Source organism: Podarcis tiliguerta (genome assembly GCF_965153285.1).
Source record: "Podarcis tiliguerta genome assembly, chromosome: 6".
Classification (NCBI taxonomy): Eukaryota; Metazoa; Chordata; class Lepidosauria; order Squamata; family Lacertidae; genus Podarcis; species Podarcis tiliguerta.
This window is the reverse complement of record NC_139539.1, coordinates 57,076,064-57,095,985: the sequence shown is the minus strand read 5'-3', so window position 1 is coordinate 57,095,985 and position 19,922 is coordinate 57,076,064. Positions and strand designations below refer to the sequence as shown.

General features: G+C 43.6%; 1 protein-coding gene across 1 annotated transcript in view; it reads right to left on the bottom strand.

The window, feature by feature from the left end:
• Positions 1-19,922, bottom strand: part of C8A (complement C8 alpha chain) — a 29,117-nt gene that overhangs the window by 8,620 nt on the left and 575 nt on the right. The window contains exons 2-7 of the mRNA XM_083448081.1: positions 12,022-12,118; positions 10,913-11,057; positions 8,001-8,139; positions 7,370-7,559; positions 5,529-5,729; positions 3,048-3,288 (exon numbers count right to left, since the gene is read on the bottom strand). Coding sequence (XP_083304207.1) covers positions 3,048-3,288; positions 5,529-5,729; positions 7,370-7,559; positions 8,001-8,139; positions 10,913-11,057; positions 12,022-12,118 — 1,013 coding nt within the window. The remainder of the gene's footprint in view (positions 1-3,047; positions 3,289-5,528; positions 5,730-7,369; positions 7,560-8,000; positions 8,140-10,912; positions 11,058-12,021; positions 12,119-19,922) is intronic.

Sequence of the window (19,922 nt, the reverse complement as noted above, 5' to 3'; positions counted from 1 at the left end):
GTCTTATTGTGCTTTTAATTCTGTTGGGAGCCACCCAGAGGGGAAACCCAGCCAGATGGGCACGGTATAAATGATATTATTATTATTATTATTATTATTATTATTATTATTATTATTATCCACAGGAACTGTAATCAGATTTTTAAAAAGCTAGGACTGTATGCAACTGCAGTTCTACATGCATCCAAGTGTAGCATTTGTTTTGTGGGTACAAGGTTCTGCTTTCATTAAAAGAAGAAAAAAATCAAAGAGCCCAAGGTTTCTCAAACCAAGTCAGAGCATTGGTCTCTCTCGCTCATGGCCTGGCAGCCGCTCCCTGGGGGTCTCCTCGGGGATGACAGAGATTGAATCTGGGCTCTTCTGCCTTGCAACTGTAAAAACATGCTTGAAAGTTCATGGGCAATAGCTGGTTAAATTTCAGAAGCCAGAATGGGCGGCTATGGGAAATTGCTGCCAAGTACATTTACATAGGATCACAGTCTTAATCTAGCAATTGCTCCGACCCTGACTGTGAAGGCAAGCTTCAGCAGTCAAGCCCTGGAGGCTGTATTTTCTGCAGCATTTCATCAGGCCATCCATGCTGGAGTGGGTACCAGTTGCATCCATCACCAGCATATTTAAAAGAAGGGAAACAAACCCATAATTCTCAAGAAAACATTTGCTTTCAGACGCTGGCCGTGCTGAAGCAAAGGGCTGCTGTTCACTGAACCATTGATTTGCGTCTCCTTACTCAATGTAGCACTTAACCAGAGCACCAGCTTGATAAATGTGTCCTCTTTTTATGGTATGCACTGTAGATGAAATTATACAAGTATCCTACATAAAAGTAAAAATTATGTCCGTTCTGGGACACATTTTTTGTCTCTTTTAGAACTTCAACTTCCCTCTTCCTTACAGTAGGGCCATCTTGTTGCAATAAATCACAGCACTTCTGAAATACAGTAAGCAAAATATAAAGTAAAATAATGGCTCTGTCTAGATGCTGCTAATTCATTCTTCCTCTTCACTTGGCAGGCAGCTTCCTGAAGCCCCTCTTGGCAAGCTCTTTTCTTTATCATTCAGCCTTCATGTCCAGGAAAGACACTTTCCCAAGAATATTAAGGACAAATAAATTAACGGGAGAGAAGGAGGGATGATGGGCTGCAGTCGGCTGGCAGGGGACTGGGAATTTTATAGCAGTCTCCCTACCCCCAAGCAGGAACGGGGATTCAATTCAGTTGGTGAACTGACCTAATCCACACTTTCCAAAACAATAAAAGGACTGAAATGCAGGCATCCTTCAAAATTCACATTTCTTCCAAATTTGGAAATGCAGTTCTCCAGCCAAGGAACGTGTACAAAAAAAGTAAATATGGCGGTAAAGTGTGCATAAATGTTAGTGAAAATAGCAGATGAAAATGCACTATATTGGGGATGAAATTGCTTTGCAAAAATGTATATTAGGCAAAATTGCATGCGCACATTTATATATTAGGAGAAATCGTCACTATAATGCCAGTGAGTTTTTAGGAGGTTTTTTTTTAAAAAAAGATAATCACAAGCTGTTGTGGAAATGTGGAGAACTGGGATTGGAAAGATTGGAAAAATGGGAAACAGAGAAACTCATCCAGAAAATCACTGGGAATCCTGCTGACCCTAATCTAGGTTTGACAAAGACGTAGGCAGTGGCACAAAGAGAGCAATAACAGAGTGCACAGCTTGCTAGTGAGTTGCTAGTGATGGTCCCTGCCCATGATGGTGTTGCCAATTTGCTTTATTATGAGCTACCTTAAGTACACTTCAGCTTAGAAAGCTGGGATATAAATCATTCAAATAAATAAACAAGGGCTACAGTGGGTCAGGATTCTCTTTGAGGACAGTAACCCCTACACTTACATACATTCAATTGTGTGCCAGGAGTTTCTGCAAACAACCAAGATTCTTGTGAGTAGCTGGGCATTCTCCGCCTCTGCTTAAAAGCTTGGTGAGTAGGTGGCGAAACTTGTTGGAACAACTTCACAGTTCCTGTGCAGCTGTGCAATTCTCACTACTTATCTTGGATTCATGAACCCTAGCCCTTGCTCTTAGACCAGACTTTCCCTGCTAACCCTTTGCCTTGTAAAACCTTCTGGACTATATCTGGCTCTTTCCTCGCGACTGAATCTGCACTGTTAATCTGCTTTAATAAAGCATTGCTTCCTTGCCAGGTGCACCTGCTGCTATGTTTTGGGTAGGAGCCAAGACACACTGTGAAGACCAGGGATGCTGAACTAGTCTTCCTAAGATTAGAGATACCTGGCTAAGCCTGGTGTTGCTGATGTCACCCTTTTCCGTAGAGAATCCCAGAATGAAGTCACCAAACCAGAACCTTTGGAAGAGAATGTGAATAACTAATATACTGGTATCACAGAAGGCACAGCAGGTTCTGGGTTTTACGACACAGTAGATGGCTTTGCAAAAATGAACAAGAGAATCATGTTATTATAGGAAATTTCCCATTGATGATTAGAAGGCTTTATGCTTCAGCTATCATGAAATGTGCATGGCAACAACTGCAGAAGCTTGGCTACATGAACACAAAGTGTAGGCAGAACTATGCTGTCTTTGGATGCCTTCATTTGCTGAAAGCTGAAGCCAGCAGAACTCTGTCATTCTGCAGTTTGAAAGCCACCTTGTGTAAAATGGTAGGTGAAATGCCAAAAACATTGTTTGTTTACACTTTACGAGTCAAGAAATGCCTTTGAATTTAACTAGGTCTGTCTGCAGGATGCTGTCTCGTGTGCTTTGAAATGCAGAAATTTCAAGGCTAAAGACAAGAAATTCCTGGAGTTATCATTGCTGTTATTTTTGCTATACCTGGAAGGAAATTATTTATTAACTCCAAGAAACAAGTTTGGGCATGCAAGTTCATAACATTGTTGAATAAAAGAGCAGTGTGTTGAATAGGAATCTTGAGTTTCTGGGTCATTACAACGTACTGCTGATCAATATGCTTTACGTGTATCAAGGAATTGGTTTCTAGCACCCTACAATGTGCCAAGCGGGTAGAATAAATTAAACCTGCAAACCTCTTTTTCTCATCTCATCTTTGTTGACCACAAGGATGTATTCGAATATGCCTCCCATGGTCCCAGATGTCATAAAGTGGGTGCCATACTCATTAATGAACCTGGCATACATTCCGTAGTTGTACCGATCTGGAAGCTCCATCAGAGACTGAAGCATCTCTTCATCCAGGACAATGTCATCTCTTCTCATCTTGAAACGGGCTGTCTGTACTTTGGTACGAGCTCGAATAAATCCAACATTCTGTAGATGAAGCAGGGCAAAATACATTTACCCACTTTTTTCTGACGTTATATCCTTCTTTCTTTTTGGCAGGAACCAAAAGAGACCAATAGGGCAAGGCTGTGCTCTTATACCGGGGTGCAGAACCTTGGGGGCCAAATTTGGTCCTCCATACCTTTCTACCTGGCCCTTGGGTAGTGGTTAAGAGCGGTAGACCCGTAATCTGGTGAACCGGGTTCGCATCTCCACTCCTCCACATGCAGCTGCTGGGAGACCTCGGGCTAGTCACACTTCTTTGAAGTCTCTCAGCCTCACTCACCTCACAGAGTGTTTGTTGTGGGGGAGGAAGGGAAAGGAGAATGTTAGCCGCTTTGAGACTCCTTAGGGTAGTGATAAAGCGGGATATCTTCTTCTTCTTTCTTAGGCCATTCCATCTCACCAGACCATGCTCCTTACCAGCCTACCCTGCATCCCCCTCAAATTTTATTGCCGAGCTACACTGTGTTTGAACAGTGGTACACTCCCTTGTAGCCTGGACAAAAAGGAGTGTGTGGGTATAAACCTCTGAGTGTTGCATGGCTAGAACGTAGCCTGCTATACAAAGGGAAGAGTCACATCCTTTGCCCTCTGGCCCTGTGCATCACTTGCATGTGGGTCCTAGCAGGTTCTCCACAGGAGAATGTGACCCTCAGAGTGAACAAGGTTTTCCACCCCATTTCATACAATCCCAGTTTATTTCAAGCATGAAGCAACACATGTTGGGATGCTTGAGAACTTTTTCCAGTGGGTGATCGAAAATGATGCTGTGGATAATGATAATTTGATTAAACAGCAAACTGAAGGAAATAATTTCTAAAGATGGAGAAGCAACTCTAGTATTAGAGTATGAATAAATGAAAAGTTCTTGCCTGTTGCAAGGCTGACTATATCTTTCTTTTCTTTGTGGACCAGTCCTAAGCTACAGAGTTTTGGTTATGTAATTATGACCTTAGGGGACGTGGGTGTGCTGTGGGTTAAACCACAGAGCCTAGGACTTGCTGATCAGAAGGTCAGCGGTTTGAATCCCTGCGATGGGGTGAGCACCCGTTGCTTGGTCCCTGCTCCTGCCAACCTAGCAGTTCGAAAGCACATCAAAGTGCAAGTAGATAAATAGGTACCACTCCGGCAGGAAGGTAAACGGTGTTTCTGTGTGCTGCTCTGGTTCGCCAGAAGCAGCTTAGTCATGCTGGCCACATGACCCGGAAGCTGTATGCCGGCTCCCTCGGCCAGTAAAGCGAGATGAGCGCCGCAACCCCAAGAGTCAGCCCGACTGGACCTAATGGTCAGGGGTCCCATTAACTTTAATTATGACCTTGAGGAGAGCTAGTGGTGATATGCAAGGCAGAGACCAAAGGACACATGTCATGTGCTACGAATCCTCCAAGCCTAACTGCCCCTCTCCCCGTAGATCCTTTCAGGAACTTCAGGAAAGTATTCTTCAGACATCAAAGGGCTTGCAAGGGTTGCAGAGCTGATAATTTAATTGGGGGGGGGGGGTAGTTTCTCTGCTCCCTTACAATTCAATCTGTGCTCCCTCATCCATTTGTTCATAGACAAATGCCAGCTCCCTCGGCCTGAGAAGCGAGATGAGAGACCCCATAGTTGTCTTTGACTGGACTTAACCATCCAGGGCCCCTTTACCTTTTTTTTACCATAGCTCCCTGCTTGCAACTACCCATTACACAAGGTTTCCACGCTTAAGCAAGACAAAAGTCAAAGCCCAGTTCTGTTTACATCTGTGGATTTCCCAAAGATTTCATATCCATTAAGAAAACAAATGCTTCTCGCAGCCATTCATTCAGGTTTACACTAATTTAAACAAGATATATTTGTGACATTGGAACATGTTCCCCAAAGACAACTGTTGCTGACGAGCAATTCTTTAAATTCCCCCACTCTGTTCGCCACTCCGAGCACTTACTCATTTATATACTTAATGTCACCATGAAACAGGAGGGATGGGGCGAGATGGCATGCGTTGTTCTACTTGTAATTCAATTTCATTCCCATTACAATGCTTCTGTTTGCTTCAGTGTAATAAGGAAGGCAAACAGAATTGCTAATGATCACACGTGCAATTACATGAACAAATTAAGGTAGGATGATTATTGTTTCAAGGGGAAAACATGTGGGCAGGGAAATAAAGCAATATCAGTAACAGAGTGTTTGGGCGATTTAGCATCGCAGGAGTAAGAAGCCCCCTCCGCCTGCTTTCTCATTACCTTTGCTGCGTATTCAGTAAAATTTCTCAGGGTCCCCTGACCCTTTGATAAGCCAATGCCTATACTCAGAGACAAAGGGACTTCTTCAGGGCTTATGCCAAATGTAAAGCCATAACTTCGAGAGGTGTCCTTTTTTATGGCATTCAGTAGGTCCTTGGCATCATCGAAATACTCTGAAGAAAAGCCAGAATCAGCATGTGCCTGAAATGAAAAGAGAAACATCTTAGCTGGATGGAGATATTTTAGATTAGCATATTGGCTTAATGGGGGGATGATTCTCCTTTGCTCTGGAGACTCAACAAAAACCAAGCCTGAGCAGTTTTCAGTGGTACTGCAAGACTTTTTTTTTTTTAATGCTAGAGTTTGGTGGCATAATCGTTTCAAATGATGCACCAGGATGACATCTTGTTTTAACTCATTGTTGCATTTTTGTAAGGATTTTATATGACTGGATGAAGTGCCTGTGTGGTTAGCCTCTATAATGAGGCTGGGGAACTTCTACTTCTTTGGCCAATCCTGGCCTACCAGGGAGCCTAGTTTGGGCCACGAGGCCATTTTCCCTAAAGCCATGCCCATTTCCTGCCACCACTGTGTGGGAGGATGGGGTTAAATCCTGCATTGGTCACATACTCCTGTTTCTAGCAGGGAACAGGCCTGCGCAACCAAGGCAGCAGGATTCAATCTCTGTTCATCAGCTGATGAGTGGGGCTGAAATCCTGATCAGTCTGGATTTTCAGAGGCCTCAACCAGGAGCAAGGGGCTGGTCAAAAGCCCTCTGCAAGAGCGCTTTCAAGAGGATTGTGCATGGACCCCTGTGCAGCCCACAGAGGATACAATCAGAGCCCCATGCTCTTGGTCAAAGAGAAGAGAACATTTTCTCATGCAGCCCTCAGGGGCTTTGATGCTGCAGGGAACTGCTTTTCAAGAGCCTTCCTGAAGACCCTGGACAAGCAGGACCTGCAGCAGCAAGCCCTCTGTTCTCAGCTGGAGTGTTTCCACACAACTGCCATTCCTTCTTCCTCCCTGCTCCCATCCCCCTGATTAAACATGTGATCAGGAGGGGGCATGGTGGAAGAAAGGAGACTACTTCACAGATTTGTTTCCACCATTTTTTGATGGAGGCCACTGTTTCCCCACCCCAGTGCCCCAGAACAATTCCAGAGTTCAGGCCATTTCAGAAGATACAAAATGGGGGCCAGGCTGCCAACACAATCACTGACTGCCACTTACCAGAGGTGTCATGCCACCTGCAGTGGCAGCAACCCCTCAAACCCCCCCCCCCACTAAATAAACCCCACTTAGGAGGCACAAAAGAAAAGAGCTGTGCTCCTGTCACTTCTAATGGTAAGCCTTACCACTGGGAAATGGTGGGATAATTTATCCTTCCCCTGGAGAAATCAGGTCTCCCTGATGTCTCTATCCTCAGGTAGGAGACTTTTGAGAATCCATTTGTGTATAGAGGGGTATGCACATCAAAAGCATTGCATGTGGCGTCCAAGTTTGGTAGAGGAAAGATGCATGGGGGCCCCCACTGGTAAGTGTCTTACAGATAAATCTGCTAGAAAGGATTCAGAGGGATCTGCATATGCTTCCGCACTCACATATTATCTGGTTGATATGTGGATAATATGTAATAAAGAGAATGCTCCCCCCCCCCAATATACAACACCTAAAACTGATATCACATGCTAATGTGATATTCTGGACAGTGGAAATTTTTAAAAGGTAGCAGTAGATGGTATGGAATTTCAGAGGAGCTCACGTGTTGCAAGGGTCTATATTTGGCTGAGGTCCAATTGCCCACTCAGCCTTACCGATAATGTTGGCCTACAAATACTTACAAGAAACTGATAGTAGTGGATGTTATATGGCTTTCGGAAATATTTCTCATCATCCCCGTAATACAGACGTTCACATGCTGCATCATACTTCAATTCTCGCCATTCTCCATTATAGACAGATTCACACTGGCCTCCATAGAATGTAGGATCATACACTATCTGTGCCTCTTTTTGTGTAAGGATATTGTATCTTTCAGGAGCAAAAGAGACAGGAGCAGGCATGTAAGGAGAGTTTGCTAGTGCTCTTACACACACACAGAGAGAGGGAGAGAGACTCTCACTTTCATTCCATACAATCCTTCTTGTTTCCTTCTAGGGCTCATCAATTGTAGTTTGAATATAACAAACCACAATTCCTGATCTGAATTTAATGCAGAGTGAGGGATCGTGGTTTGTTTTCTGCCAGTGCTCATGTGGAAGAGTAAAACAGGCACAATTTGCTCATGAGTTATAAGACAAAGTCCATGAAAATAAATAAACACATGGACTCCTATTTCTCTCCTTTATTTAAGAAGTTTTAAAACTTGGAAGTTCTCTAAACTACACAACATAGTAAGTTAAAATTAAAGAGAAAATTTCCCAATGCTTAAATCATGTGTAAGAACCATAGTACATGGGTATGGCAGCTCACCCCTGTGCAGCTTTACTGATCCCGGGGACTGGATCCAGATCATCACAGAATCTTTCTGCATCCTCACAACTTGCCTCATCAGATTGATCTCTGCAGTCCGGTTCTCCATTGCATACAAGGTGGCGTTTAATGCAGCGACCTGCAGTGCAGATAAAGATTTGTTATCCATTTCTAGAATTCATGTTTGCTCTAGCTAGATAAGGCTGGACTTAATGGTTCACTTAAACCAAATCACAAAGATAGTGTAGGACCTTGCTCAGGTTGTGCTGTTGTCACTTTCTAACTGAGCAGGAGGTCTTTGTGAAGAATACTCAAAGAGAAATATGTTGAGAACAAGAGAGGCTTTGTGCGTGTGGCATGGAATGTCCTTTCCTATTCAGAGTTCCCAGTCAAATGCAACAAGATATCATGTACAAAATTGCACACGACCCCAGGTGTCTTTTTATATTGACAATGAAAAGCACTTAGAATTTAAATTGTTATGTCTTCACAAGCTACTCTGAAGTTAATGGGTTTTGTTTTGCAACCAGTTGCCAGTACCCCTCAAGACTGGTCTCCTGAAGGCAAAGGAATGGTTAATCCATACCCAAACAACAGATGTTGCTTTGTAGGGCCCTATAGGGTAAGGTCATCAGATTTTTTTCTGTGAATCTGGGGACACTTTCCAACTTCAGTCAGAATGGATGGATTTTGTCAAGAGACCGATTTGTAAATCTGGGGACTGTCCTTGGGAAACAGGAACGTCTGGTAACCTTACTATAGGGGCCCTTGTGTCACCTGATTATTTCTGGGCTAGAAGCTGCTATAACACCTTTTAACCATACCTGCAAGGTATCACTGGGAGGAAGAAATGGGCAGAACATACCTTGCCATGCTGCAGGATGAAGCAACCATGAGAAGATAGGTGAAGTAGGAATGTGTGTCTGCAGCAAGGTTTTTAAAAGTGTTGGTCCTAGCAGAGGAGTAAATGTTTGGACTCAGTTTCAGGCCTGTATTGGCAACTGGGCCTCACTTATTGGAGGCTTAGAGAGAGAGACCAGCCAGGAAACTAGGCAATAACTTTCTTGTCTCCCTTAAACAAGAACAAAACAGCAACAGGGAACTTTAGACTCCATCCATAAGCAACGTACATATGAATGCAGGAAACTGCCTGATAAGGAATCAGGCCATTGCTTCATCCTGCTCAGTATGGTCTACATCAGCTTTTCTCAACCTTGGGTTCCCAGATGTTTTTGAACTACAACTCCCATCATCCCTGACCACTGGCCATGCTGGTTAAGAATGATGGTGGTTGTAGTCCAACAACAACTATGGAACCAATGTTGAGAAAGGTCTATACTAATTAACAGCATCAGGGTTTCAGGCAGGGTCCTCTCCCAACTCTATCAGGAGTTGCCAGAGATTGAACCTGTGATGTCCTGCATTCAAAGAAGATGCTCTACCACTGAACTACAGCCCCTCACCTGTGCCACCTAGGGACTGAACTATATAGTGACTGAATTTATTGAGATTCCTGCATTGCAGTTGGTTGGACTAGGGGCCCTTAGGATTCCTTCCAACTCTATGATTTAGTGAACTACACACTCATTACAAGAATCTCCTGTTCAAGACCCTTTACTGTATTCTTTATCATTCCAGACTTTGGAGATCTCTCTTTGTATGAATGAAGGAAAGCACATTGCTTCCAGGGTGCTCCCAAAACTAGTTGCAGAAAGAATCCTGAAACTTTCCCTGTTCTCTGCCACTGCGGTAAGACAGGAAAAGCTTTAGCTGGGCACCTTTTCAGTTCTAAATAATGGATTATGAATAGACCGTGTGCTTCTCCTTGTCAGGTTCACTTTGTCAAAGCTCCCAGGATGCATTTGTTATCCCTGCTTATGGTTTTTAAAAGCAACTATAAGCCTAAAAGTCTCCTGCTGCTACTTTTTGGAGAAATGAACACTGTCAGCTTAAAGAATGAGCTGGCGCTGTGATGTTGCAGAATGTGCTCGAGAAATTTGTTGCAATAATGATGGCTAAGGCACGAACACTCAAGGAACATCCTTAAGAGTAGATTCCTGCCTTCTCCTGCCTTAGTTAGCAGTGTGGGAAGTGTTCCTGAAGAAAAAGGCAGGTGTGGCTTTTCACACGATAACAACAGCTTTGCCATACAGCACTCAACCTGAGTGAGGAGCAGACAAGAACGCAATTGGTCTATCAGTGGCTCAGCAAATCTGTACCCAGAGGGCACCATTTGGGCCATGGTCCAAGAAGAAGAAGAAGAGTTTGGATTTGATATCCCGCCTTTCACTCCCCTTTAAGAGTCTCAAAGCGGCTAACATTCTCCTTTCCCTTCCTCCCCCACAACAAACACTCTGTGAGGTGAGTGGGGCTGAGAGACTTCAGAGAAGTGTGACTGGCCCAAGGTCACCCAGCAGCTGCATGTGGAAGAGCGGAGACGCGAACCCGGTTCCCCAGATTACGAGACTACCGCTCTTAACCACTACACCACACTGGCCTGGACACTGGTCCAGGGTTAGCTTGGCCCTGCAGCTGCAGATTTGCAGATCTATTGTTGCAAGCACAAAATGTTGCACATGTGGAGATTGGCACAAATGAGGATACAGTGCAGCTGGTCAGGCAGTCATTCCAGAATCTGCATGTGCAGCAGACCACTCTCTGCCCACATTGTCCTTTTGAACACATGCAGGTAGGTACCTTTGGATCAAGCTCACCTCACGCTACTACGTGATAGGGCTGGCTTTGGCAAATCCTTAGGTGATTCCTTCTTTCCCTAGATGTCACTGTGCCCCACTTTAACTTTATTGCATGGAACAGTAGATCAGTACCTTTTCCGCATTCCTGAAATGGGTTAATGGTGTGGAGCAGGATCGCTGGATCAGCTAATGGATCTGTAATGGCATCATACTCACCAGTCTCCTCACACCGAAAATCAGCTCCACAGTCTTGGCTCACAATACATTCTCCTGCTGATTGGCACACTACTTCATCCCAAAAGTGGCCAGTACATATGCTCCCCTTGTATTTGGCTGGCTGTTGCAAAGTTCGATATCTGTGCTATAATATGCATTTTTTAAAAAATTAAAATGGATATCTGCCATAAATTATATATATATACAAAATGATAAAATTTGAATTAAACATCAAGAGGCAATAAAAACAGATCTATACAATATTTTAACCTAGCAAGAGCAAGCATTAATTATTTAAGTATTAAAAATGTAAAACAAATTAAGGCTTTATCAGTACAGCTATGCCTGCCAAAACCAAAAAATTACTTAAAACACAATTTGAAGTTCATAGGGAAGAAATGTGAAGGGATGAGAAGGTTAACAACACAGCAGAAGTATTTGCAACTGAGTTTTTCCATGCCTGTCAAATCATTCCCAATATCTTTAATAGAAGAGTAAATTCATTGGCTGATTGAAAGCCAATCCAGTCATGATAGAATGTCACATGACTGAGAGTTCTACTGTATGTGTATACAGACTACTTGTCTGTGCAAGAGGCTTGCCCCATGCACTCCATGGGTTTGTTGCCTTGCCTATATGAAGCTGTCTCCATTCCAGCAGGGCTCTTCTTATAGTCTTCATGGGCATCCTGCTTTGTTGAACTGCTGGTCACATAGGCCACACTCCATCTCTCAGCTTAGGCCCATTGGTTTTAATGGGCTTGGGTAAACATGCATCTGTTCTCAACTGTAAACCACTGGCTTGTATTCAGTGTAGTGTTAAGTCACCATTCTACCAATGCAATGATTTTCACTTATGCAATGGGACACTGTTCCCCTGATGCACCTCCCTCTCAAATCTGTTCCAGGGGTTCCCTAACCCTCTGGAGAAGATTTGGGGAAGGCATGAGTTGTACAAGGAAGAAGAGGTGGGAGGTCCCATTGTGCCTCTGGAAATCCTTGTGCTGATGGGACAGAGGTTGGATACTGCACTTTGTGTTCAAAGTTTGTGTCTATTTTCACTGCAGGCAGCTATAAAGAACGCTTGGCTATATTTGAGTGGAGCCTTACTTTTCTTCCTTGACAAGGGAAACATTCGGTCCATCCTGACCACTGACTTAGGCGGCAATCGATGGGAGCAGGTGTTCCAGCTTGTCTTCTTGCTCTCCTGAGGAGAATAAAAGTGATTGGCAATGCTGAAAGTCCCTATATTGCACGCTCCCTGTGGAAATCAGTTTCGGCAGGATACGCATGGCTGCAATAGATTTAATATCTACAGCTGAGGGGCCCCAAGACACCTTTTGAAAGGATCTTTTGCTGAGCACCTCTCAGACAGTCCTGCTTCAATTCAGGCCTAAGCACTGACTACAGGAAGTGGGGTGGGGGATTTAGACAGGTTCCTGAGTGTGCCTAAACCTTTTCCTCTTCTTTCTCTTCCCACTGAGAGAGAAAACGGGGGGGGGGGGGGGCTGAAAAAAACTGATGCCTAGAAACAGATGGAGAAGTAGAGCATTCCTCCACCCTCACCAGAGCCCAGCAGGATGTCCTGTGAAGAGGTGGTTAAACTAACTTCAGTCTCCGCAGCCCCTATATCTTAGGACCACACCCTTATTCTCAAGGCCCCCGGGCAAAGAGCAACTTTTAAGAAATTAGACTCAGTTTACACACTTACACACACACACACACACAGAGAGAGAGAGAGAGAGAGAGAGAGAGAAAGAGAGAGAGAGGAGTCCATTTTACAGTGATAGAAATTTATATGTGAGGTTTCAAATGGACTCCCATGACATATTAGTAAAGAAATGGTTGAAGTGTAATTATATGAGTTTTGATGAAAAGCTGTTATTTCTCAGCAGTCATAAGAGAAAGCACCAAATACTTGCAAATACCATATTTCCACAATGCATATATATGGGTGTCCTTTGTTGATGGTCACCAAATGTAAGAAAAATTAAATTCAGTCCCAATCCAGCAGAATAAATTTGTTTATGGAAGTAAGCATCTCTTGGGGCAGCTAGTGTGATTGCCCACCCTCTTATGTGCATTCCCAACTGGGGCCACCTGGTGATGCACAGAGAATAGCCCTATTCAGGCATTCAAATCCTGATGCAATTAGAATTATAATGGGAGTCTATTCACTACTCTCCACCCTGTTGCATCCCCACCATCGAGCCACATTGCCACCCACATGTCGGAAGATGAGCATCTGCGGACCTTGCGGTACATAGAGGCTTCTTGGGTGCTTTTGAAACCTGATCATGCAAAATGTTGCACTGTGGAGTGATGTTGTTCATGATTCCACCCACCCCACCCCCACCCACACACTCCAAAAACATCCCATGGACACTGAGCATCCTCAGGTCTCAGTGGGCTGTTTGAGGGTTCCTGTCTTCTTCTCTCCCTTCTGAAAGCCTTTTGTACGTCTGCACACCTTGGGGTTCATCCAAGCCTACTGATGTCACCCTCTAGTGCATGGCTGGTGCCCTTTTGGATATGTAAGGAATGACACTCACCTCTGAACATCAAAGTCAGATGGAGTGATAAGAAAGCAATGATAAGGTGGAGGCAGCCAGTTCAAAAGCCAGCAAGTTCATCAGTACTTCTACAGAGCTCTCTCTAACCCTTCTCCTGCTGAAATAATAGTACATGGTAGGGTGATTACACCGTGTCCTCCCATTTCAGAAGGGATGGGTCAATGGATTTCTAGACTGCAATGCCACCTTCACGTGGAACCCAAGAGTGAAGATGCAAAAATATTTCCCAGTACTAGCCCTGGTGATCATCCAATGTTTATTGGATGGATTTCCCCCCAAATTGATTTTTGAATTCTGACTTTATTGTTATTCACGTTTTATACTGTATTTTATGCTGTTTTTTGTTGCATCAATTAAGTGTTTTAAATTTGTTGTTCACTGTCCTGAGCCCAATTTTCTGAACCAGGAAGGGTGTGGTATAAATAAAAAAATATTATTATTATTATTACTGCTTCAAGAGCAACTTAAACTTGCACAGGTGGTAATGGGAGATCAATGTGTGTAAACATGCCTCTGCATGCGGGTTGCCCCTCAGTGTGTCAGAGACTATTATGTGCACAAATACATATGGATGTTACTGTGGGGTCCTATTATGTGTATAAATAATTCTGGATGTTAATTCCCCCCCCCCCAGCACTAGGGGGGAAATATGACTCAGTTGTGTTAGGGGAAAGAGCAGCAAAACAACCTGAAGCACAGTGGAGAGATGCCAAAAAATTAGAAGGTTACAATCAAATCCTGTTTTTGGCTTCTTTCACAGCATCTCAGCACCAAAGTGCCAAGATAATGACATTTCCAAGTGCACGGCAGCCACTGCACTACAATAGCAAAATAAAATTAAACAGCAATTCACATTTGGATAATGCTTCAAAACATGTAGGTGAAACGAACACACGTCAGTATGTGCCTGATTTATGCTTCAAGGGATGAACTGCATGTCTACAATTTGCCCGCACACCTGAAATCAAAAGCAGTTCTTAGTATCGGGTTTGGGGCTGCATTAATTGTTTTGCTGTTAATCCTGCCCTATTACATTCTCCATTGGTATAACTGGATAAGAGCAAATGTGATCAGTATACGTATGAGATGCATGTGGGAAGCTGTTTGCTGTGATAAACCTTTAGAAGTTCTGTCAAAACTAGTTTGTTTTTGGTTTTTTCCACAATACACAGCTGGCTATTTGAGATTTTCCTTTTGCACACATTAAGGGTCTTCCCCTTAGTTCGTCTCATTTTGGAGATAGAAGATTACACAGCCCCAGCAATGGCTGTATAGTTAAGGCAACTGGTATTTTCTGTATTGCAGCACCCAAAATGGCCATCATTCTCTCATGAGAAAAATCAGGAAGATGGCGTCCCAGAAATGGCATCCTGGGTTTTGCCTTTGATGTGTTGCCTTGATCTGTTGAACAACCCTACATCTTATGCTTGTAAGATCACAGTCTATTGCTCACAGATATTATGATTGTGTATCAAAAGCTGGATTCTGTGTGTGGCAGTATATGTACATTAGTAGGTGAATGAAGGCTGGGCATACATTGGAGTTTTACATAGTAACTATAGCTAGGAATGCCTGTGTGAATAGGCCCACATAAGGCTGTCCATGTAAAAGAAAATTAACTGATTTCGTATTCCCATTGGTGAGGTATAATACAGAGTGCATTACTTACTCTGAATTCCTCCTGATCCTGTAACAAATTCCATATAAAACCAGGAAGCATTAGGCATGAGGCCAAATTTAACATTCAGGGCTAGAACGGATAAAAATGCATCAGAAATTCTCCATGAAAATATACTGTGTCCTGTGGGTTTCCTTTAAAGCTCAACAAAATCAATAATAAATTCCAATGCAAGCAGATTAAATGTGTAGATGCAGATGAATTAAATCCATTCCAATCCAAGTAAAATAGGCTTTTAGAAACAGTGCCATCTGCAATACAAACAACTGTTGGGCAGTCTTTGTGGCTTCAAAAGCCAACAGTACAGTACTGTAGCTAGAATGCTGGACTTGGGCCTGAAAAGTTGGCCTGTGAATGGTCTTTGGAAAGTTACTATTTCCTGCCTTCCTTCCTCCCCTAAAACTGGTGGACTGGCAATCAGCTTCGCAGGGCCCATGCACAATACATGACACCAGCTGCTTTTGTTACCCATCCTGAGCTGAAAGGTAATTTCTAAGATAATGTTTGAAGCTCATGGATACACTTTTTAGAGTGATCTCTTGAGCCTTTCCATTACACGATAACTGCAACATTTTCCAGAGATATCCGACAGGATTGTGTCGGATCCTGCTCAACTCTGAAAAGGTAGGATGGGTGATTAATCCCCATTAAATCTTTTCAGATGAAGGTGCTCGCATGATTCCTTTGAAATGCAGGAGCCAAACATGACCCAAGACACAACCATTAATCCGGGCTATGGATTCAACAAGTTAGATAGATAGCCAGAGAGACAGACAGACAGATAGACAGCATATCTGCTGCAAGGAGGGTGAAAATTTGGGACTTACCCAAATAACAATGCAGCTAGCACCATGAGTTTTAATTATTTATTTTAAACATTGATAACCTTCTCTCCCTCATAAAAAAGTAAGGGAGGCTAGCAGAAAAGTCAAACCATAATCCAATCATTTAAAATATCAACTGCAAAAAAAACACTAAGGAGAACCGTAAAAATAACAATACAGAAACAGCTGCAGTAAAAGTTATTCCAAAAGATGCAGATAAGAACTAATACAATAAAGCAGCCATCCACCCCAAAGAAGCCTTTAAAAGGAAGTGGGGTTGTTTTTTTTTTTAGTAAGTTCTTGATAGCCATTAAAGGAGGAGTGTGGATGTGTTTCCCCCAGAAGCAACTGCCTGAGTGCAGGTGAAGCCATGGAAAATGCTTTCTCCCAGCCAAGTAAGTATAGGGCGCACCTGCCCATAGGATGCAACTCGGGGGGTTTTTTTTTGGGGGGGGGAATGAATAAAAAAATTATTTGCCCCCCCCCCAGCCGTGGCTGCCGCCCCAAGCCTTGCGCACACCCGCCCGAAGCACGGGGAGCCCTCCGGAGGGCTCCCCGTGCTTCGGGCTGCAGGCTGCTGCCCGCAAGCCTTGTGAGCCTGCGGGAACTCCCGCCGGGCTTGCAAGGCTTGCGGATAACTTCCTGAAGCCTGGAGAGCGAGAGGGGTCGGTGCGCACCGATGCCTCTCGCTCTCCAGGCTTCAGCGAAAACCTGCATTCACCCCATAGGACGCACACACATTTCCCCTTCATTTTTGGAGGGGAAAAAGTGCGTCCTGTGGGGCAAAAAATACGGTACATTTCAGGGGATGCTGAAACTAGTGGCATAGGAGAGGTGTTTTTTTCCATATTTCATTTAATGAGCAGCTACCTATTTCACAGTCCTCAACCCAATACCTGAACTGAAACCCAAATATCTTTTGTAAGTTGCATTTCTCTGAATTTTGTGATTCAGTTATCCAATTTGCACCAATATGCATACAGAAGTGAAAGTAACATGCAACATTGCATTACCTTAGGGAAAACTGCTTCAAACAATGTGCATACTAGTCAAATGTGCATACAAAAATGTGTTTATTAGGAGGAATTTACACTAAAGTGCTAATGCATTTTGTGAGGAGATGGTAGATGATAGATGATGATAGATAGATGATAGATAGATAGATAGATAGATAGATAGATAGATAGATAGATAGAGAATTGAATCTAAGAGTAGAAAAATGAGGAATTGAGGGGACTGAAACTGACAGATTCATCCATGGCTGTTTAAGACATAAAGGTGGGCCTCAGTGGATGGACTGACCTGAGCAGGTCATCTGTCCATGACCATGGAACTATATCATGTTCCTCCACCCTCAGATTACCCACATCCCATCCAACACAAAGTCCAAATCTTGAGAGGGCACTGCTGAAATTATCTGGGACAGACCCATGTTTGCCATGGCAGACATGAACTCCTGAGCTGCCCCTGACAGAGAATTTTGGGCATGGAATGTCAACATCCCCCAAAACAACCAGCCTGGAATTGGGACTCTGGTCTTGTGTTTCTTGAGCAGGAACAATGGCACTCTTATCCCCTGCCCCTCCCCATGCTGCATGGGAAACAACCTTTGTATCTTGACAAGACTTAAAAAGCACTGTGTGATAGGAGAGGTACATCCTCCATATGTTTTCCTTTACTAAGTCAAACCCACTAGTCCATCTCAGAACCAACCCACCCATGAGGTGGTGGCACACCCTCAAGGGGTGGCACCCCTGTTCTGCTCCCCAGCTTTGACACTGGTCTCCCCAGCCTCTAAGGGCAGAGAGGGGCTGGTGGCAAAGCTCTGTGGAATGCCTAAGGGCAGAGAGGGGAGGCATTCCACCATCCCACTTTGCCACAGGGTGCAGGTGCAGATTTCAGAGAGAGAGAGAGAGAGAGAGAGAGAGAGAGAGAGAGAGAGAGACTGACACAGTGGTGTGATGGGGCTTTGAACTGGTTTCTCTTGAAGGGAAGAGCTGGAGCAAAGCCCCGTTGCTGGGCAGGGGTGAGAGAACCCTAAAGGACAACCACCCCAGCGGGGAAGACTTGTTACAGAGTTTGTGCCCCATCACAGGGTGGCAGTGGGGAGTTTCACCTCAGGTGCCCCTGCTCCATCAAGCTCAGTATTGTCTACGTTGGCAGACAGCATCTTTCCAGGATTTCAGACAGGCAATCTCTCTCAGCCTCTGCTGGAGATCTTGGCAACCAATGGGCTACTGCCCTTCCCTAAACATCTTGGTTCAGGCCCTGGTGTTTCCATTTACAAGGATTCGGTATTAGGTGATGGTGTGCCTGGGATCCCCAAGATCCACTGCTAGTCAAATTAGAGCAGGAATGGGGAACCTGTGGTCCTCACATCAGCCACAGCTGGCAAGGCCAATGGTCACAGCTAATGGGAGTTGTAGTCAAACATCATCTGGCTGGCCACAGTTTCTCCACCCCTGTAGCGGACAACATAGGGATGTATGGACAAGTAGTTTGATGTGATATAAGGCAGCTTCCTATGTTCCTATGACATAAGTAGCTTGCTGTTGGAAGGAGGAAGGGAGGGGGGAGAGGGCAAAAGTCCCAGTGAGCACAACTAAAGAAGCTCTTTGTATCTGTGGCCTTTGTGTTTCCCGCATTGAAATTCTGTCAAGTGACTAACAAGAGCCTGCAAGCTACAACAGTGCGAGGATGTGTCCCTTTGGGGTATATCCTCTAAAAGGAGCCTAGACGGAGAACAAAGCAAAATATGTATTTTCCTACTGTGAGACATAGCCATGATTTGCATCCTACATATTCCATAATAAGGAACACATCTAGTTTGATTATTCATTGATGGAGAAGGGGAGGAGATGGTCCCAGAATTACTTGTTATTGTTGAGTTTCTGACTAGAGCTCCATCATTATCGGTTATCATCTGTTAACGCCAACAAGCGGAACAAAACAGCAAAGACTCCTAGGGCACCTTAAAAACTGACACTTTATCCTGGCAGGAGTGAGGTGTTGTAGGCTAGAGCCTGTTTTGTTGTGTGACAGACAGGCTGTTTTTTTGCTTAAGAGGCTGTGTAATTTTTTTCTTTTTCTTTTTGCAGGGTTATGGTAATTCTACTGATAATTAGAAGAGAGATTCATCAGAAGCTCCAGAAGAAAGAACATTAAATGAAAAATTAAAATGCTCAAGAGATGAGCCTGTGGATACACATCAGTGTGTGTAGGATCAAATTGCAGGGTGTCTGTGGACAAGCAGCAGTCAAACAAAGAGAGAGGGGTGTAGGGTGTGTGTGTGTGTGTGTACATATATTGTGGTGGTAGAAAGATGCGATGCCTCTATCCTTCAGCTTTCCGAAAAGTATTCAGTGAGTTCACCTTCACCTAGATTTAAAATGTGTCTCTTCATTATCCTGCTTTGTTTGATAACTTCATCAAACATCAAAAATCTGTTCTTTATTTGGTTTCTGTAAGGATTACTAGAATAAGCCTTCATAATTAAATGTATCTTTTCTTTCCTCTGCCTCCCCCCTCCCTGCGTCTATATCCCAATTATTACTGATACCACTTTTTGATCTTTCTACATTATATTTCCTTTGGTCCAGTTTGCAATTAGCAGCTTGGGAAAAGCCCCATAGAGTTTCCTTTAATACACGATTTAAATACATACAACCCAAACCCACACACAACATTTTTATTTATTATTTATTATCCAATAGGATATTGAAAGAGAAGAAGAAAGAAGAAACAGCATCTTGATATATTTTCTCTCACTTTTGTCTGAATTACTTCATTATCACCGAAATAATATGAAATACCGTATCAGCTCATTGTGTTATGAAACAACGGCAGTTTAAAAGCTGCATATCAAATTAGAATATGTGAAAGATGAGAACTGAGGAATGAAATCTTCTTGAAGAAAAAACTGTAGTGCAGAAGGAA